The 20542-nt window shown below is 43.7% G+C and overlaps 1 protein-coding gene across 1 annotated transcript in view; it reads left to right on the top strand.

The window, feature by feature from the left end:
• Window positions 1–45: 45 nt before the first annotated feature.
• Window positions 46–20542, top strand: part of galnt14 (UDP-N-acetyl-alpha-D-galactosamine:polypeptide N-acetylgalactosaminyltransferase 14 (GalNAc-T14)) — a 138472-nt gene continuing 117975 nt past the window's right edge. Inside the window, exon 1 of the mRNA XM_046291634.1 lies at window positions 46–432. Within this exon, the coding sequence (XP_046147590.1) occupies window positions 301–432 (132 nt within the window). The 5' untranslated portion in view covers window positions 46–300. The remainder of the gene's footprint in view (window positions 433–20542) is intronic.

Here is a 20542-nt window from a genome sequence, read left to right as displayed (position 1 = left end):
GGTACCCCGCCAACCTCTGATTTTGTTCGAACTGGACGGCATCAAGTGTCGTACCTCGTAGCTCCAGCGAGTCATAGCGCACAGCCTAGCTATCAGTTCGGTCATAGAGAATCTCGCAACCAGGGCAGTCATTGTGCATGCGTCTGGAGCAAGCGGACGTGCAGTGTTCGAAAAGACGAACCAGAGAATGAGGGTAGAGCGCAAAAGCACGTCTCCAGAACCGACTTTCCTAGAAATGTGCTTCTCGTAGGTTGCCCCGCCAATAAAGGGGCGATATCTGCTCCAGGAACTCATAGGAAAATGAAACGGCTTTCTCGAAAAGTGACTTTGGCTCTGGTGGTGCTTTGTTGGACTGCTGCACTACTGTATTTGATACTCCTAAGTAGGCAGCAAGTATCAGACCTGGGCACCAAAGACGCACAGTACAGACAGGTAAGCAGCACTATCATTCCTTATCCTGTATCATCGCATCGAAGCTATATCCCACATGCAGGTAAGATAAGTTCCTATGCATTTAGCTATGGTGCAGGCTAAACTCGGACCAAGTGCATGAGTGCGCGCAGGTAAAATGTAGGCTATGTTTGCGTGTGTCTCTGTAAAACAAAATATTTAGGCTCGAGAGGGTGTCAGAATTTCCACTCAGGTGTCGTCTTTTACAGTGTATCACGGCTTCTGCTCTACATTGCTTTCTAGAAGTTTGCACATCAGCCAATAACCAGTTGTTTCTAACTTTTTGACTGAATGTGTCCATCCCATCCCATACAGTATGTATTGCAAAGTGCAGTTTCAATTGGTTATAATGAGTTTGCAAATTGAGGTTTAGATGCGCTTTCTGTACATTCCGAACAGAAACGAAGATACTGTATAAATAATCCTGGAATATATAACTGCGTAAACATCTGATATATGTAATGGCACGTTCACAAAGAACAGTCAGACGCTCACTAAATTGGTATGAACAAAAGTTTCACTAAAGTGTAGCCTACTACACAATTTATAAATTCCTCAAATACTTGCATTTCTTAAAGCCTCAATAAAATCATTTAAAGCATAACCAAAGATTTATGCCTATTAGAGGTTCAGTAATTGACTTGTAATATGTGGTCCCTGTGTGAACTGATGAACATAATGTGATGGAATAATAATATATCTACCATTACCAAGACAGCCAGACAGTGGCAATTATAGCCATAAAAGGTGTAACCTTTTACAGCGCACACATTTCTGTGCGTATTACTCCTATTTTATACTGAACAAAAAAATAAACACAACATGCAACAATTTTAACGATTTTACTAAGTTGCAGTTCAATTGAAATTAATTAATTAGACCCTAATCTATGGATTTCACATGACTGGGAAGGGGCACAGCCTGGGCATAGGATGTGTCACTGCCTGATAAGGCGCTACAGAGGGTAGTGCATATGGCCCAGTACACCACTGGGGCCAAGCTTCCTGCCATCCAGGAGCTATATACTAGGCGGTGTCAGAGGAAAGCCCCAAAAATTGTCAGAGACTCCAGTCACCCAAGTCATAAACTGTTTTCTCTGCTACAGCACGGCAAGTAGTACCGGAGCACCAAGTCTCAGACCAAAAGGCTCCTTAACAGCTTCTACCCCCAAGCCATAAGACTGCTGAACAATTAATCATATTGCCACTGGACTATTGACATTGACCCCCCCCCTCCATTTGTTTTGTACACTGCTGCTACTCTCTGTTTATTATCTATGCATAGTCACTTCAATGTACAAATTACCTCGACTAACCTGTACCCCTGCATATTGACTCGGTATCGGTACCCCCTGTATATAGCCTCGTTATTGTTATTTTATTGTGTTACTTTTTATTATTCTTTACTTTAGTTTATTTGGTAAATATTTTCTTATCTCTTTCTTGAACTGCATTGTTGGTTAAGGGCTTGTAAGTAAGCATTTCACAGTAAGGTCTACTTTTTCGGCGCATGTGACAAATAAAGTTTGATTTGATTTGACATGGGCACCTGGTACACCCATTGGGGAGCCAGGCCCAGCCAATCAGAATGAGTTTTTCCCCAGACAGAAGTTCTCCTCAGTTTCATCAGCTGTCCAGGTGGCTGGTCTCAGACGATCTTGCAAGTGAAGAAGCTGGATGTGGAGGTACTAGGCTGGCGTGGTTACACGTGGTCTGCGGTTGTTAGGCCAGTTCGACGTACTGCCAAATACTCTAAAACGACATTGGCGGTGGCTTGTGGTAGAGAAATGAACACTCAATTATTTGGCAACAGCTCTGGTGTTCATTCCTGCAGTCAGAATGTCAATTGCATGCTCCCTCAAAACTTGAGACATCTGTGGCATTGTGTTGTGTAACAAAACTGCACCTTTTAGAGTAGAGGTCGACCGATTATGATTTTTCAATACCGATACCGATTATTGGAGGCCCAAAAAAGGCAGATACCGATTAATCGGCCAATTTTTTTGGCCGGTTTTTATTTGTAATAATGACAATTACAACAATACTGAATGGACACTTATTTTAACTTAATATAATACATCAATAAAATTAATTTAGCCTCAAGTAAATAATGGAACATGTTCAATTTGGTTTAAATAATGCAAAAACAAAGTGTTTGAGAAGAAAGTAAAAGTGCAATATTTGCCATGTAAAAAAGCTAACATGTAAGTTCCTTGCTCAGAACATGGGAACATATGAAAGCTGGTGGTATTGGATGTTCTTATAGGCGCTATAGTATTGTCAGCCTAATCTCGGGAGTTGATAGGCTTGAAGTCATAAACAGCGCAATGCTTGCAAATACAGGAAAGTGCTGTTTGAATGAATGTTATCAGTTCCTTGCTCAGAACATGAGAACATATGAAAGCTGGTGGTTCCTTTTAACATGAGTCTTCAATATTCCCAGGTAAGAAGTTTTAGGTTGTAGTTATTATAGGAATTATAGGACTATTTCCCTCTATACCATTTGTATTTCATTAACCTTTGACTATTGGATGTTCTTATAGGCACTTTAGTATTGCCAGTGTAACAGTATAGCTTCCGTCCCTCTCCTCGCTCCTCCCTGGCTCGAACCAGCAACACAACGACAACAGCCACCATGCAGAGCAAGGGGAACAGCTACTAGAAGGCTCAGAGCGAGTGACGTTTGAAACGCTATTAGCACGCGCTAACTAGCTAGCCATTTCACTTCGGTTACACCAGCCTCATCTCGGGAGTTGATAGGCTTGAAGTCATAAACAGCACAATGCTTGATGCACAACGAAGAGCTGCTGGCAAAATGCACAAAAGTGCTGTTTGAATGAATGTTTACGCGCCTGCTTCTGCCTACCACCGCTCAGTCAGATACTTAGATACTTGTATGCTCAGTCAGATTATATGCAATGCAGGACACACTAGATAATATCTAGTAATATCCTCAACCATGTGTAGCTAACTAGTGATTATGATTGATTGTTTTTTATAAGATAAGTTTAATGCTAGCTAACAACTTACCTTGGCTTACTGCATTCACGTAACAGGCAGTCTCCTTGTGGAGTGCAACGAGTTATTGCGTTGGACTAGTTAACTGTAAGGTTGCAAGATTGGTTCCCCCGAGCTGACACGGTGAAAATCTGTTGTTCTGTCCCTGAACAAGGCAGTTAACCCACCGTTCCTAGGCTGTCATTGAAAATAAGAATGTGTTCTTAACTGACTTGCCTAGTTAAATAAAGGTATCCCAAAAATACCGATTTCCGATTGTTATGAAAACTTGAAATCGGCCCTAATTAATCGGCCATTCTGATTAATCGGTCGACCTCTATTTTAGAGTGGCCTTTTATTGTCCGCAGCACAAGGCGCACCTGTGTAAAGATCATGCTGTTTAATCAGCTTCTTATATGCTACACCTGTCAGATGGATGGATTATTTTGGCGAAGGAGAAATGTTCACTAACAGGGATGTAAACAAATTTGTGCACAACATTTGAGAGAAATAAGCTTTTTGTGCATATGGAACATTTCTGGGATATTTTATTTCAGGTCATGAAACATGGGACCAATACTTTACATGTTGCGTTTATATTTTTGTTCAGTATACAAAGTCAGCTTTAATGAAACTATTTACACTTTTCCCCTTAACTTCACATTTGTTTTGTTGAAGTGCAGAAGACAGATTTCATTATATTTTGTTAGCCAGTTATTCTGGTATATATGCTGGGTTTTGTAAAGTTGTCCACGGCAAAGGCTTAGGGTCAATGAGCAAGTGAGTGCTTTTCAGTGTAGGAGCTGAATGGTGGAATTAGACGTGTGAAGTAGGCACTCAAGTCTGGCTTGATTGATTCAGCATCAAAATGGTAGAGGGGCCTCTATCAACTGAAGAAGAACTAGCCTGAGAGTGTTGTTTGGGGTTCTGGAGTTGGAATGCTCATGCAGAGCAGTGTCAATGTGGGGGAAAATATTGAAATAAATTCAATAAATCTATTTTCAAGAAGCTGAGTCATGGGTTGAAGGGTTGCAAAAAATGATTTGTGGAGTGTAACTGACAATTAACCTGTGAGTCTATGTCATTCGTTTTTTGTTTGAAATGTTTACGTGTTCGCTATGCGGGGGAAATGACAAGACAAGCGGAACAACATGGCTAAGAACTGTTGTAACGGGTATTACTATCGTAGCAGCACACCTCTGGAGTGAAGGCAATCCCACGCTGTGTTAGCTAAGTTTTCATATCTTCGGGTGTAGTTCGTGAAGGTTGAAGTTTGTATGTTAGAATGGTAACGTTATAATAATTAAGGATGAAGCGTGAAATCCTCCCAGTAATAATAAGTGTGAAGATTTGATTTCCTCCCTTCTGTAATAAGCAGCCAATGAGGTATTTTTCCTTTATTCATGTGTTTAATCTGATACTGTTATAACGCCGGTTAAACTGTTTATGTATGTAAGCACTTCAGAGTTATATCAAGCTGTCACGCCTTGGTTATTGTATTTTGTGTTTTTGGTATATGTTTGGGTAGGCCAGGGTGTGACATGGGTTTATATGTTGTGTTTCGTATTGGGGTTTGTATTAATTGGGATTGTGTATGATTAGGGGTGTGTCTAGTTAGGCTTGGCTGCCTGAGGCGATTCTCAATTGGAGTCAGCTGCTTATCGTTGTCTCTGATTGGGAACCGTATTTAGGTAGCCTGAGTTCGCGTTGTATTTTGTGGGTGTTTGTTCCTGTCTTAGTGTTGTAGTCACCAGATAGGCTGTAATAGGTTTTCATTTCGTTTGTTGTTTTCATTTACAGTTATTTCATGTACCGCTATTATCTTCATTTATGTCCTGAGTAACCTACACGCTGCATTTCGGTCTGACTCTCTTCATACAACAGACGAACGACGTTACAGAAACACCCACCACTCACAGACCGAGCAGCGTGTGAACTGGTAGGATCTAAAGGAGGACGTTATGGACAGCAGAAGCATGGAGTATACGACGTGGGAAGAAATCGACAGGTGGGCGGCCGACCCAGAGCGAGTGCAGGAGCCCGCCTGGGATTCCCTACAGCAATGCGAAGAGGGCTATAGACGTATGGAATCGAAAAGGAAAGCACGGCTATACAGAGCGAAAACCGAAGGTAACGGGGGAAAGCGCAGAGAGAGAGTGGCTGAGTCAGGAGTCAGACCTGAGCCTACTCTCCCTGTTCATTGTGAAGAGCAGCAATATGAGGACTTCTGGTCTTGGGAGATGATATTAGACGGTAAAGGACCCTGGGCGCAGTCGGAAGAATATCGCCGTCCCAAGGAGGAAATAGAAGCAGCTAAAGCGGAGAGGTGCAGGTATGAGGAGGCAGCACGGAGACGCGGTTGGAAACCGGAAAAACAGCCCCAAAAAATTATTGGGGGGTGCTAAAAGGGAGAATAGTTATGCCAGGTAGGAGACCTGCGCATACTCCCTGTGCTCACCGTTGGGCTAGAGAGACCGGGCAGGCACCGTGTTATGCTATGGAGCGCATGGTGTTTCCAGTGCGGGTGCAGAGCCAGCTGCGGCACATACCAGCCCTTCCTATTGGCCGGGCTAGAGTGGGCATCGAGCCAGGTAAGCTTGGGCAGGCTCGGTGCTCAAGAGCTCCAGTGCGCCTGCACGGTCCGGTCTATCCAGAGCCACCTCTATACACCAGTCCTCCGGTAGCAGCTCCCCGCACCAGGCTTCCTGTGCGTGTCCTCACGCCAGTACCACCAGTTCCAGCACCACGCACCAGGCCTCCAGTGCGCCTCGCCTGTATAGCGCAGCCAGTGCTGTTCTCCTCTCCTGCGCTGTTGGAGTCTCCCGCCTGTTTAGCTCAGCCAGAGCTGTTCTCCTCTCCTGCGCTGTTGGAGTCTCCCGCCTGTTTAGCTCAGCCAGAGCTTTTCTCCTCTCCTGCGCTGTTGGAGTCTCCCGCCTGTTTAGCGCGGCCAGTGCTCCCAGTCTGCCCAGCGCGGCCAGTGCTCCCAGTCTGCCCAGCGCGGCCAGTGCTCCCAGTCTGCCCAGTGCTCCCAGTCTGCCCAGCTCCGCCAGTGCTCCCAGTCTGCCCAGCGCGGCCAGTGCTCCCAGTCTGCCCAGCGCGGCCAGTGCTCCCAGTCTGCCCAGTGCTCCCAGTCTGCCCAGCTCCGCCAGTGCTCCCAGTCTGCCCAGCGCGGCCAGTGCTCCCAGTCTGCCCAGCGCGGCCAGTGCTCCCAGTCTGCCCAGCTCCGCTAGTGCTCCCAGTCTGCCCAGCACCGCAAATGCTACCAGTCTGCCAAGATCCGCCAGAAGTGCCAGTCTGCCAAGATCTTCTAGATCGGCCAGACAACCTGAATCATCCAGTTCCACCAGCCAGCCAGGATTTACCGGAGCCTACTACCTGCCTGAGCTTCCTCTCAGTACTGAGCTTCCTCTCAGTACTGTGCTTCCTCTCAGTACTGGGCTGCCTCTCTGTACCGGGCTTCCCCTCAGTACCAGGCTGCTTCTGTCCCGGGCTGCCCCTCTGTTCCGGGCTGCCCCTCTGTCCTGAGCTGCCCCTCTGTCCCGAGCTGCCCCTCTGTCCCGAGCTGCCCCTCTGTCCCGAGCTGCCCCTCTGTCCCGGGCTGCCCCTCTGTCCTGAGACGCCCCTCTGTCCTGAGCTGCCCCTCAGTCCCGAGCTGCCCCTCAGTCCCGAGCTGCCCCTCAGTCCCGGGCTGCCCCTCTGTCCTGAGCTGTCCCTCTGTCACGAGCTGCTCCTCAGTTATGTGGGGATCTGGGTGAGGACTATTAGGCCATGGTCGGCGGAGAAAGTGGATTATCCCAAGACGCGAAGGGGAGGAAATAGGACATTTATGGAGTGGGGTCCACGTCCCGAGCCAGAACCGCCACCATGGACAGACGCCCACCCGGACCCTCCCTATGCTCTTGAGGTGCGTCCCAGAGTCCGCACCTTAGGGGGGGGGGGTTCTGTCACGCCTTGGTTATTGTATTTTGTGTTTTTGGTATATGTTTGGGTAGGCCAGGGTGTGACATGGGTTTATATGTTGTGTTTCGTATTGGGGTTTGTATTAATTGGGATTGTGTATGATTAGGGGTGTGTCTAGTTAGGCTTGGCTGCCTGAGGCGATTCTCAATTGGAGTCAGCTGCTTATCGTTGTCTCTGATTGGGAACCGTATTTAGGTAGCCTGAGTTCGCGTTGTATTTTGTGGGTGTTTGTTCCTGTCTTAGTGTTGTAGTCACCAGATAGGCTGTAATAGGTTTTCGTTTCGTTTGTTGTTTTCATTTACAGTTATTTCATGTACCGCTATTATCTTCATTTATGTCCTGAGTAACCTACACGCTGCATTTCGGTCTGACTCTCTTCAAACAACAGACGAACAACGTTACACAAGCTAATAAGTTACTCGTAAGACAAGAAGGTTGTAAGAGTGTGCTTAACTGTATTTTCATTTACTTTAAAGTTCTCACGGAAGGTGATAATTCTGACTAAAACTACAGAATAAATCCAGTTCAAATCAAGGAACAGTTGTGCTTGTGGTTACTGGAGGGAGCTACATGGAGTGAACAGGGAAGAAAAATGGGCAATGTGGCAAATGCTGCTGCACAGATAATAAAACATACAGTACCAGTCAAAAGTTTGGACATAGCTACTCATTCTAGGGTTTTTCTCTATGTTTACTATTTTCTACATTGTATAATAATAGCAAAGACATCAAAACTATGAAATAACACATATGGAATCATGTAGTAACCAAAAAAGTGTTAAACAAATCTAAATATATTTTAGATTTTAGATTCTTCAAAGTAGTCACCCTTTGCCTTGATGACAGCTTTGCACACTTTTGACATCCTCTCAACCAGCTTCATGAGGTAGTCACCTGAGTAGGTGTGTCCAAACTTTGGACTGGTACTGGATATTGTGTGTATCTGTCATTCAAAAACACATGCAATAGTCCCACTCAGTGTACTTTCACCATGTAGGTTTGTTTACCTAGCTGCTTTGTGAACAATAAAAGCTACAGACTGCCTATATCCGTAGAAGAGCATGGATTCATCCTTCCTTTGAAGAACACAGCAGTTTCTCTCCCCCTCAAGCTCTGTCTTCTGGGGGTCTTTGAGCTATTCCTGATGCAGTTTTTTCAACTCCAGATTGGGAGCTGTTGCAACATGAAGCATGCATCCAATAGGGTGTCTAGCTAAGTCTTTCCATCCCCAGCGATGTACTCTTTCTCTGAACCAGCTGTGTGCCGGCAGGCTTTTATTATTAATTTGACCTCGTTATGTGTGTCATTTCAGCAGCACACTATTCTGTACAGTGATTTGCATGTGGTTAAGACTCGCCTGGAGCTGTGGATGGGGAATAATATCCTATATGTAGCCATAGGATAATTGGGTAGTTTTTATGTCTGTTTTTATTTTTATTATTCTTACTGGCTTCTATTTTTCTAAAAAGAAAAAACCTTACCAGCTCATTCCCATTCTTTCAGCTCTCAACATCTGAGTTATTTTCATAAATCGTGTCTGTTTCCAATGGAGCTCCCGCCTGGTGAGCAAACAAGATACATGTTCCAATCACTGTGTTCAGCTTGTGTCTCACAGTGCCAATGACCCCCAAATGCTCCAGTCAACACGTTTGGAATTCTGAGTTTTCTGCCCTGTATTTAATGTCATTTTTGTACTTTTTCCCCATCTCTGATAAAGCAACGAGGGAGAAAGAAAATGAGTTCTGAGGATAAAAATAACTGAAACTGAGGGTTGGAATGAAGATGTTTTACACATAAGGATTGCTCCAAAATATCTTCAAGATTGGTACAGTAGGTGTTGTAAGAATGTCCAAGGATTACTGTGGAGGGACTCAAACTGTGTGATATTGAGTCATCTTGGAGAGAGAGAGCGAGTGTTTGTGATTACACAGTAGCTGAAGAGAGGATGCACTAGTTGTCTTAACACGTGTTTGTGTAAAGACAACGCTTGGCTTGTGTCTGAACATCATTTTGGGCTGAAACATATTACATGCCTGTCTTTGTGCACAAGGTCTTTCATTTTCTCTGACGTGACATTTGGACAGTAGGAGTAAAACGTGAGCGTTTATTGTAAGCCTTGTGTACTGTGGATAACATGTGATCACAGTACACCCAGTGAAAGACCTAAAGGTTCATGTAGCTTCTAAGGATCAACAGCAGCTTGTGTTTTTATATGGCTTCTCAGGCCTCCTGAATGGAAGCTGGAAGCTACTGAAGGAACTATGAAAACACTTAAACACTTAGCAAAATATGCAGTGTCCTTTTTATCATTTACTCTCAGAGTGTTCCACAAAACCCGTCTCCTGCTAAGAGAAAAACAGTAGCACGCCTCATTTAATACGTGTTAGTTAATCATTTTGCTATTCCCAGTATGATATTGAAAGAAATTGCTTTAGCAGACACTATTAGACTGTTACTCTTAGCTAAGTGCTGTGATCGGGCTGTTTTGCAGTGATTACCCTGCCCTGAGGAGTAATTCCCCCTATTATGAGGAGTAGATCAATAAATCAGACCATCCTCATGCGCACAGACACACACACACACACACACACACACATTGCCTGCATGATGATAACCTTCACACCCATATAGCATTGCAATAGCACAAAAACATATTGCTGCTGAAATGCTGAAACATTCAAACAGGACTGATGGGATTCTATCTAGACTATTTAAAAATGATATACATGAATTCTAAATGGGCTGTCAATTGTAACCAATGTGTTTTTCTATAATGCTACAAAAAGGTCGGTTTTACTGCTCATTTGTCATTTTCACCTTTATCTCCCAAGAATTGAGCTATCAATCTTATTTAGTCAGTACTGCTATTAGGGTTTTTCCTCAGTGCGCTAGACAGACAGAGCAAGCTAAGTTCCAACGAGTAGTGACAGAGAACAAATATAACCATTTATATTTTATGTTGTCATTTATGTGAAAGCATCTGATTTCATCAGGAGTCAGTGAGGAAGACAGTGCAGAGGGATCACACACTTGAGTGAAAGGAATAAACTCTAACTTGTCACCGTTGGTATTTACATGACAAATTGGGGGTGTTGAATGGATGGCTTTAGATCTGGGAACTGCCTGGGACCCTGCACTTTATTGTCCCTCTAATCACTCTGACATCAATCTAATCAAGCACTTCATGAGAGCCCATGAGCTCATGTTGCGCAACATTTCAATAGGTTATGCAATTGCGCGAGAAAACAGAGTGACGGCCACTAATAAAAAGAGGAGGATCCCATCAGCTTTCTATAGGCTTACTATATGTGTTCCTGAACTTTCCTAATAATAAGCACATTGCTTATATTTACACCAGGAGTATAGCCTACCTGGCTGGTGTGAAACTAAATTGTTTTCCATTCGCTATTTAAGTGCATAGATGACATGTATTTTTTCCACTGCCCCAGTTTCAATATAGGTGCATGGTAATGATCCATTATAAATCCAAACAAATTTCACACATATATTATTTAGTATATGTAAATATTAAATCAAGAATAGTCTGATGGGTGACAATATTAGCCTATCACTTGTGAATTATATATTATCACATGTGAATGATACCCAGCATAAGAAAAAATTGCTTTTTTTTGTGACATTTTCGAATCAAAGTTGCACACCTCATGTAGCCTAGCTCATAGTCCTATATGTTTTGATGAGGTTTGTAATCACAACTAAAGTGGCCAAATAACTTCTTAAAATTAAGCACATTAATTAGATTTACAAGGGGTGTAGAGCCTAACTGGCACACATAAGCAGCGTGGGAGTTTCAAGTTTTGGGAAGATAGTTTTCCCAATAAAAATACATTTGTGGTCACTTTTGAGAATTGTGTTTTCTGCTAATGGAACATTTGCACTTATAGCCTACTACCATTTCCGCATTGCTGCGCTTATAATGTGAAAAAATAGCCTAATAGTTTATCAACATCTTAAGCTAAACGTTCTGATCTGTTTTGTCAGCCAAATTGCGTAAAGACGTTTTTTTAATGGTAGTGGTCGTATTAATTTGGGATCTATCGCATCCCACAACTGTCTCAGACTATGTTTGGAATGTTTATTAGAATAGGTTGATTTAATAGAATAGGTTGACCATGGTACTATGGGGATAGTAGATTGACATAGGCTCGTGATTTTGCTGTTCGTTAAGTCTACTCTTGTTGGCTGACGAAAAGTAAATGTGGACAGTTCTTCCATTTTCTTTGATATGCACCTCGGAATTGGATAAGGACGCGCGCAGTTGTATCCCCGATGTGTCTGTCTTCACTTGTAGCCTGTGAGAAAGACCCGATCATGTGATGGAGCGCACAACACTCAGGGAGAACGGCACACTGACCACTGGCAACAAAGGCATGGATTTATTTTAGGGTGCATTTTGGCCACACAAAAGGGATGCCACCTTGAAATTCTAGGCATTATCAAGTGTTTGTCAAATTGTGAATGAGTGACTAATAGAGGTCGACCGATTAATCTGAATGGCCGATTAATTAGGGCCGATTTCAAGTTTTCATAACAATCTGTAATCGGCATTTTTGGACACCGATTATGACTGATTACATTGCACACCATGAGGAGACTGTGTGGCAGGTTGACTACGTGTTACGGGAGTGCAGGAGCCAAGGTAAGTTGCTAGCTAGCATTAAACTTATCTTATAAAAAACAATCAATCTTAACATAATCACTAGTTAACTACTCATGGTTGATGATATTACTAGTTTATCTAGCTTGTTGTCACGCCTTGGTCTTAGTATTTTGTGTTTTTGTTAATTTTTTGGTCAGGCCAGGGTGTGACATGGGTTTATTTTGTTGTATTTCATATTGTGTTTTTTGTAGTTATTGGGATTGCGGCTGAGTAGGGGTGTAGCATAGGTTGGCTGCCTGAGGCGGTTCTCAATCAGAGTCAGGTGATTCTCGTTGTCTCTGATTGGGAACCGTATTTACGTAGCCGGGGTTTCACTGTGTATTTCGTGGGTGATTGTTCCTGTCTCTGTGTAGTGTTCACCAGATAGGCTGTAATTAGATTTCACGTTCCGTTTGTTGTTTTTGTATTTGTATAGTTATTTCATGTATCGCGATTCATTCATTAAAGACATGAGTAACCACCACGCTGCATTTCGGTCCGACTCTCTTTCAACAAACAAAGAACGCCGTTACAGAATCACCCACCACACACGGACCGAGCAGCGTGTTAACAGGCAGGAGCCACAGGAGAGGCAACAGAAGCAGCTGCAGTGGGAGAGGCTGCACCACTTGGATAATTGGATATGGGAGGCAGAACTGGATGGAAAAGGACCCTGGGCTCAGCCTGGTGAATATCGTCGCCCCAAGGTGGAACTAGAGGCGAGGAAAGCGGAGAGGCACTGGTATGAGGAGGCAGCACGGCGACGTGGATGGAAGCCCGGGAATCAGCCCCCAAAACCTGCGCAAACTCCCTGTGCTGTTATGCAGTGGTGCGCACGGTGTCCCCAGTGCGGGTGCATAGCCCGGTGCGGTATATTTCAGCTCCGCGTATCGGCCGGGCTAGATTGAGCGTCGAGCCAAATGCCATGAAGCCGGCTCTACGCATCTGGTCCCCAGTGCGTCTCCTTGGGCCGGCTTACATGGCACCAGCCTTGCGCTCGGTGTCTCCGGTTCGCCTACATAGCCCAGTGCGGGCTATTCCACCTCGCCGCACTGGCAGGGCGACCGAGAGTATTCAACCGGGTAAGGTTGGGCAGGCTCGGTGCTCAAGAGCTCCAGTGCGCCTGCACGGTCCGGTCTATCCAGTACCACCTCCACACCCCAGCCCTCCGGTAGCAGCTCCCCGCACCAGGCTTCCTGTGTGTGTCCTCGGCCCAGTACCACCAGTGCCAGCACCACGCATCAGGCCTACAGTGCGCCTCGCCTCTCCTGCGCTGTCGGAGCCTTTCTCCTCTCCTGCGCTACCGGAGTCTCCTGTCTGTTCAGCTCAGTCAGAGCTGCCAGCCTGCATGGAGCAGTCAGAGCTGTCAGCCTGCATGGAGCAGTCAGAGCTGTCAGTCTGTATGAAGCAGTCAGAGCTGTCAGTCTGCATGAAGCAGCCAGAGCTGTCTGTCTGCATGAAGCAGCCAGAGCTGTCAGTCTGCAAAGAGATGCCAGTCTGCAAGGAGCTGCCAGTCTGCAAGGAGCTGCCAGTCTGCAAGGTGCTGCCAGCCTGCATGGAGCAGTCAAAGCTGTCAGCCTGTATGGAGCAGTCAGAGCTGTCAGTCTGTATGAAGCAGCTAGAGATGTCAGTCTGCATGGAGCAGCCAGAGCTGTCAGTCTGCAAGGAGCTGCCAGTCTGCAAGGTGCTGCCAGCATGCATGGAGCAGCCAGAGATGTCAGTCTGTATGAAGCAGCCAGAGCTGTCAGTCTGCATGAAGCAGCCAGAGCTGTCAGTCTGCATGAAGCAGCCAGAGCTGCCAGTCTGCAAAGAGCTGTCAGTCTGCAAGGAGCTGCCAGTCTGCAGGGAGCTGCCAGTCTGCAAGGAGCTGCCAGTCTGCAAGGAGCTGTCAGTCTGCAAGGAGCTGTCAGCCTGCATGGAGCAGCCAGAGCTGCCAGTCTGCATAGAGCAGCTAGATCCGCCAGTCAGCCGTGATCTTCTAGATCTGCCAGTCAACCAGATTCTTCCAGATCTGCCAGTCAACCAGAATCTTCCAGATCCGCCAGCCAGCCATGATCTACCGGAGCCTACTACCTGCCTGAGCTTCATCTCAGTACTGGGCTTCCTCTCAGTACTGGGCTTTCTCTCAGTACTGGACTTTCTCTCAGTACTGGGCTTCCCCTCAGTCCCGGGCTGCCCCTCAGTCCCGAGCTTCCCCTCAGTCCCGAGCTTCCCCTCAGTCCCGAGCTGCCTCAGTCCCGAGCTGCCTCTCAGTCCCGAGCTGCCCCTCAGTTCAGTGGGGTTCTGGGTGAGGACTATTAGGCCATGGTCGGCGGCGAGGGTGGATTATCCCAGGACGCGAAGGGGAGGAACTATGACATTAATGGAGTGGGGTCCACGTCCCGAGCCGGAACCGCCACCATGGATATACGCCCACCTGGACCCTCCCTATGGTTTTGAGGTGCGTCCGGGAGTCCGCACCTTGGGGGGGGGGGGGGGGGGGTGGCACTGTCGTTGCACCAATGGGTGCCTAACCATAAACACAAAGGCCTTTCTTAAAATCAATACACAAGTATATATTTTTAAACCGGCATATTTATTTAATATTGCCTGCTGACATGAATTTATTTTAACTAGGGAAATTGTGTCACTTCTCTTGTGTTCTGTGCAAGCATAGTCAGGGTATATGCAGCAGTTTGGGCTGCCTGGCTCGTTGCGAACTGTGTGAAGATCATTTCTTCCTAACAAAGACTGTAATTAATTTTCCAGAATTGAATATAATTATGACATAACATTGAAGATTGTGCAATGTAACAGCAATATTTGGACTTATGGATGCTACCCATTAGATAAAAGACGGAACGGTTCCGTATTTCACTGAAAGAATAAACGTTTTGTTTTCGAAATTATCGTTTTTTAATGATGTAAGGCTTTAATTTCTGTGTGTTATTATATTATAATTAAGTCTATGATTTGATATTTGATAGAGCAATCTGACTGAGCGGTGGTAGGCAGCAGTAGACTCATAAGCATTCATTCAAACAGCACTTTCCTGTATTTGCAAGCAGCTCTTCGCTGTGCTTCAAGCATTGCGCTGTTTATTACTTCAAGCCTATCAACTCCCGAGATTAGTCTGACAATACTATAGTGCCTATAAGAACATCCAATATCACCAGCTTTCATATGTTCTCATGTTCTGAGCAAGGAACTTAAATGTTAGCTTTTTTACATGACAAATATTGCACTTTTACTTTCTTCTCCAACACTTGATTTTTGCATTATTTAAACCAAAATGAACATGTTTCATTATGTATTTGAGACTAAATTGATTTTATTGATGTATTATATTAAGTTAAAATAAAAGTGTTAATTCAGTATTGTTGTAATTGTTATTATTACAAATATATATATATAAATCAGCCGATTAATCAGTATCGGCTTTTTTTGGTCCTCTGATAATCGGTATCGGTATCGGCATTGAAATATCATAATCGGTCGACCTCTAGTGACAAATGTAGTGTGTACAGCCTGCTCAAAAATACTAAGCAGAGCTCATGCCTTTCAAGCAACTTTTTTTCAAATCATCATTAGAGTCTCATCATGCAGCCTTACAATGTCTTACAATCAAAACATTGATGGTGTATAGAGAATGCCTGCCGCAGAGTGAGGGGGGCTCGCTGTACCCAAAGAGGGCAACGTCATGACAGTATGCTATTCTGTTCTTCCTCATATCATGCTTCTTTAGACCTGTCTATAATAAATCATGGATTTATTGTGAAGGTTTAGGCTATATTACATGGATTTATTAGACTTTTTAAAATGTAGATGTTCCAAAGGTCTGCATCAGTGGCTTGTGTGGAAGCCAGGAGGTGCTAAATGTGTTTATATTAATTACCGGTCAATTATTGTGAGACCAACAGTTATTTGCTTGACAATCACCGGCTAACAACATTTTGTGACCGCTACAGCCCTAGCTGCTACAGATGTAGGATCTTAATTTGATCACCCTGTTGCAGGAAAATGCGTGACATTTTAAACCTGTAGTGTATTTGAGGTTAAAAACGGCTTCTGAAGTTTGTCATCTTTCACACTTGGTTTTCCGTTACGAAAAACGTATCAACAAAAATATCCATGAATTATAATCCACATAATAATTCACATTTCCTGTTGCTGCAGGACTATTTTAAGATCTGACATCTGTACACATTGAGCTTTTATAGTGTGTCTGTACTGTAAGCAGAATTAGATCATATATGATTCATGTAGAAGGCCTCACATATGAATCAAACCTCAAAGAGGTTCTATAGCGAATGATGAGATGAGTTCAAATGAAATCCACTTTAATAGATTGTTGTTGTTTGTCTGAAAATTAAGGATAGATTTATAACCATGTAATAAAGTTGCAGTTTATGCCATGTTAAAAAGTGTTACCAATTGCTGAATATGAACATGTTACTTTCATGTGATCAACAGTTTCTTTTTTCAGACAGAATAAATGTAATGGCGTTCGTCTGTTGAAGGAGAAGCGGACCAAAATGCAGCGTGGTGGTTACTCATGTTCTTTAATGAAGAATCGACGATACATGAAATAACATAATATACAAAAACAACAAACGAAACGTGAAAACCTATTACAGCCTATCTGGTGAACACTAACACAGAGACAGGAACAATCACCCACGAAAACACTCACAGAATATGGCTGCCTAAATATGGTTCCCAATCAGAGACAACGAGAATCACCTGACTCTGATTGAGAACCGCCTCAGGCAGCCATAGACTATGTCGACGCCCCACAAAACCCCAAGGCAAAAAACACACCACAATAACTCATGTCACACCCTGGCCTGACCAAATATATAAAGAAAACACAAAATACTAAGACCAAGGCGTGACAATAAATGTGGATATTTCTTCTAACTTTATCCAGCTTATGAAAGCCCAGACGATTTATCTCTGCTCAAACACAGCCTGAATCTGAGATTTAGAGGTGCACAATGTCTATACACCTTGATGCATGGGTTCTGGCACATTTCTGTGAATTCAGTTAATATGGGGGCTATTCAGCTTATTGCCTTTCAGCCAATTTCTTTCCCAGCTACGAAAATAACACTTACAGACCTGTGTTCACAGAGGAAGCGTTCCAGTTATTAGTTTTTCTGTCTGTTGACCACTGTCGCTTTGATAACCTCTCCACTGATGTTCTTCTGAAGCCTACTGGAAGAGGGAGAAGAGGGAGAGAGTGGAAGGGTCACCTGCCATTGTCTGTTGCTGTATTGTTTCCCCAGCTTGAAAGACATGCTCTATAATTCAATATGGAACCCGAGAAGCAGCAGCACGGACGGCAACAGGAGGACAATTTCAACCATAGAAACCTTGATGCTCTTTTATTTTTTATTTTTTTTCTATTTCATGACCTTAGCAAAATGAGAAAATGTTGCATATATCTTGCTTGCAGATCACGTATGCAGCCATGATTGCAATGCCCCCCCCCCTAGTAATAAGTAGCAATGGGTCATACATATTCAGTGATAAAATTGAAGGAAAGCAGTTTAGGGGAGGGGGGACAGAGAAAAGCACTGAATAGATTTGATTAAGTAAACAAAATTAGATTCAGGTAGCATATTATGTGCTTTAGTAAACTTGAAATACAGCATAGGGTCCATTACATACCCCCACCCTGGAGTGGAGTCATCCACAGGGTTACCAATTAAAAATGACTCACTTAGTATGGTAGTTCCGTGAGAAATTAACAATACATGCATCCAATTTCCATTCATTTTAAGTGGTCCACATGCAGCAGCCAATCATGGCAAAGTCAACAAGTAATCAACTAGAACGCAGAGCTTTAGTAAGCCTACTATAACCCAGTACATCAGTGATCAAAAGAGGCAGGAGGCAAACTCTTCTATAAACAATTTTGCTGTGTTTATGCTCGTTCAAAAATTGAGAAGTTGCTTACCCCAGATGCCAAATGCAGGAAAGCAAAAAATAGCTTAATGAAATAGAACATCTCTTTTTGGAATCAAAGGGAATATTTAATAGAAACATCAGCCGGCTCAGCTCTCATACAGTATGATTGAGTTTTGATTAATCACAATTGGTTCCAGTGCTGTGTAGCTCAAATTCTATTGTTGATTATTTTAGATCCACTTCTTCATGTTTGAACTAGACCCACTATGCCCAGTTTCCACTGCTACTCTGGCTAAATAAAATGACCAGGGAATGATCAACTTTATACAATCCCATTTGGTTTGCATGGGATTTTAGCTATGAGACTGAGAGCCATTTATAGTATTTGTTGGGAAACATTAGATGTTTTAATGTCATTATGCTTTAGTACAAGGTATGATGGATAAGTGAATAGAGCTATAATGTGTTGATAATAAAAAAACACTTGTCTGTTCCCAGAATGGAGGCCTGCTCAGGGAAAAGCACTCAAAGAGACCCAGCAATTGATTTTTGTCCACTCTAAGGGACATTGGTTTTTGGTCTTTATCTTTGAGGCCATACATGCCACTGTGATACGTCCCGTTGTACATTTGACAGGACATTCTGGGCTTTTCAATGATATCACATGTGTGGGGGTGTGACCTGGATAACTTTCTCTTACTGATCTTTCACAATGTCTGCCAGCCCAATCAGCATATTATATGATAAGAAGAAAAGTTGTGCTTTTCAAATGGATTTATTATTGAGAAAATATCTCAGGAATAGTTTGGTGAATAGTTTTCAGAGCAGTGTAATATTTTTTTTTCTTATTTAAAGAGCTTGTTTATAAATGTCCTTTGCAGTGGATGCGGCAACTATGTGTTTACCGCCTACCTATCTACTGTAAGGTTACATTTTCATATTTACTATCAATCGATTCCTTATGTGCGCTACAGTGCACATAAAATACAAATACATCAATTAAATAAACAATGATGTTTTCTTTGTCCAAAATATTTGTTTCACCGCGATGTAAACAATTATAATAATTTAAACCCTTTTGTTTGCTGGATCTCAGGATAGCCTATTTATGTTTGTATTTACTTATACTTGACCACGCCTCCCACATTGAGACATGCTTTGGACTCATACTTGTACACATACAGACACGCACACGTACACACACACGCACAGTCGCAGAAAACAGCACATTCCACATAACAGCTGCCAGACCAATATCACACCCTCTTACCCTCCTGCAATGATTCATAAGACTGACTGTGCTTTCTCCATCCTGTAGAGCGCCAGGCACCACTCCAACAGTACCCATTGACAAATAAAGATAGCATTAGACAGAGATAGATTGGTGCAAACAGAAAACAATGTAAAAGTGGTCTTTGGTTGTGCGGCAATAGATTTCCCCAGGCTCTTAATTGACGACTGTGCTGGTTTACTTGATTGTGCTCCTTTAAGATAGTCCTGTCACCAATATTGACACACCCTTGCTCTGCAATGTTGGGCAGAAACCAAGCTAAGTAAGCACTAGCTCAGGAAAGCAGAAAGAACAAGTCAAACTAAGTAAAACTGATTTGAAAAATGAATGACGATGATGCAATGATACTAGTTCTATGTATCCTGCTTTTCCACCTTGAATCAATGTGTCCCTCGACAAAGGGCAGGGATAAAGGCAATGACTATGAGAAGGAGGATTACTTTGGCCCACACACCAGATGCAGATGAGTCTTTCAGGTGACACCGACTGAATGAAACATTCAATGAATTGTATTTTGTGTTGCGATGAACATTTCTGTCCATACTCCTAGTCTCTGTATTTCTCTGTTTTACCCTCCAATGCAGGGAGGAGAATGCATCACAGAGGGGAATTTTCCCTCCCTAAGCAATCACCTCTGCACATTGTGCTAACCCTGAAAGTTGAAAAAGGAATTGGCTGTCATCAGCAAGAGGATGTGTTAACACTCTATAGGTCAGGGCTGCCTCTGCCCGCCATAATGACGGACTGTTTCTGTGGTACCTGGGGCAGGTGGAAACTATTCCTGCAGTGGACCAGACACGCATCTATAATTTACCCACCATGCACCATGCCCAGGAACTTCGATATCTCTATCGCTCTGATGACATCAGAGAAGCAACAATAAAAAATAGAGATGGCACATTGTGATGATGGTGGTGTAAAGGGCTGAGGCATTAGTCCTAATGTGACCAGTAGGATGATGAATGAGCCTGTAGGTCTCAGGGATAAATCAACCAGACAGGATGTGTGTTATTGTGCTGGACTCTCCACGCCCTCTTAATGTTATTGGTGTCTGGGCTGTCAGTTCGGCCTTGGCTCCCATTTGTACTTTATCATCCGCTGGTTTATGAGCTATGACCCCCAGCACTAAATAATACCACCACGTGGACTCCTAATAATATCTGTGTGTGTGTGTGTGTGTCAGTGTGTGTCAGTGGGCGTGTCAGTGTGTGTGTGTGCGTGCGTGCACTGTGCAGTCCTGAACATCACATCTGAGATAAGACGAGACAGACAGAGATCTGTAAATGAGCTGCTA

Source organism: Oncorhynchus gorbuscha, linkage group LG12 (genome assembly GCF_021184085.1).
Source record: "Oncorhynchus gorbuscha isolate QuinsamMale2020 ecotype Even-year linkage group LG12, OgorEven_v1.0, whole genome shotgun sequence".
NCBI classification, from domain to species: Eukaryota; Metazoa; Chordata; class Actinopteri; order Salmoniformes; family Salmonidae; genus Oncorhynchus; species Oncorhynchus gorbuscha.
The sequence above is the reverse complement of the archived record's forward strand: the minus strand, read 5'-3'. Positions and strand labels throughout refer to the sequence as shown.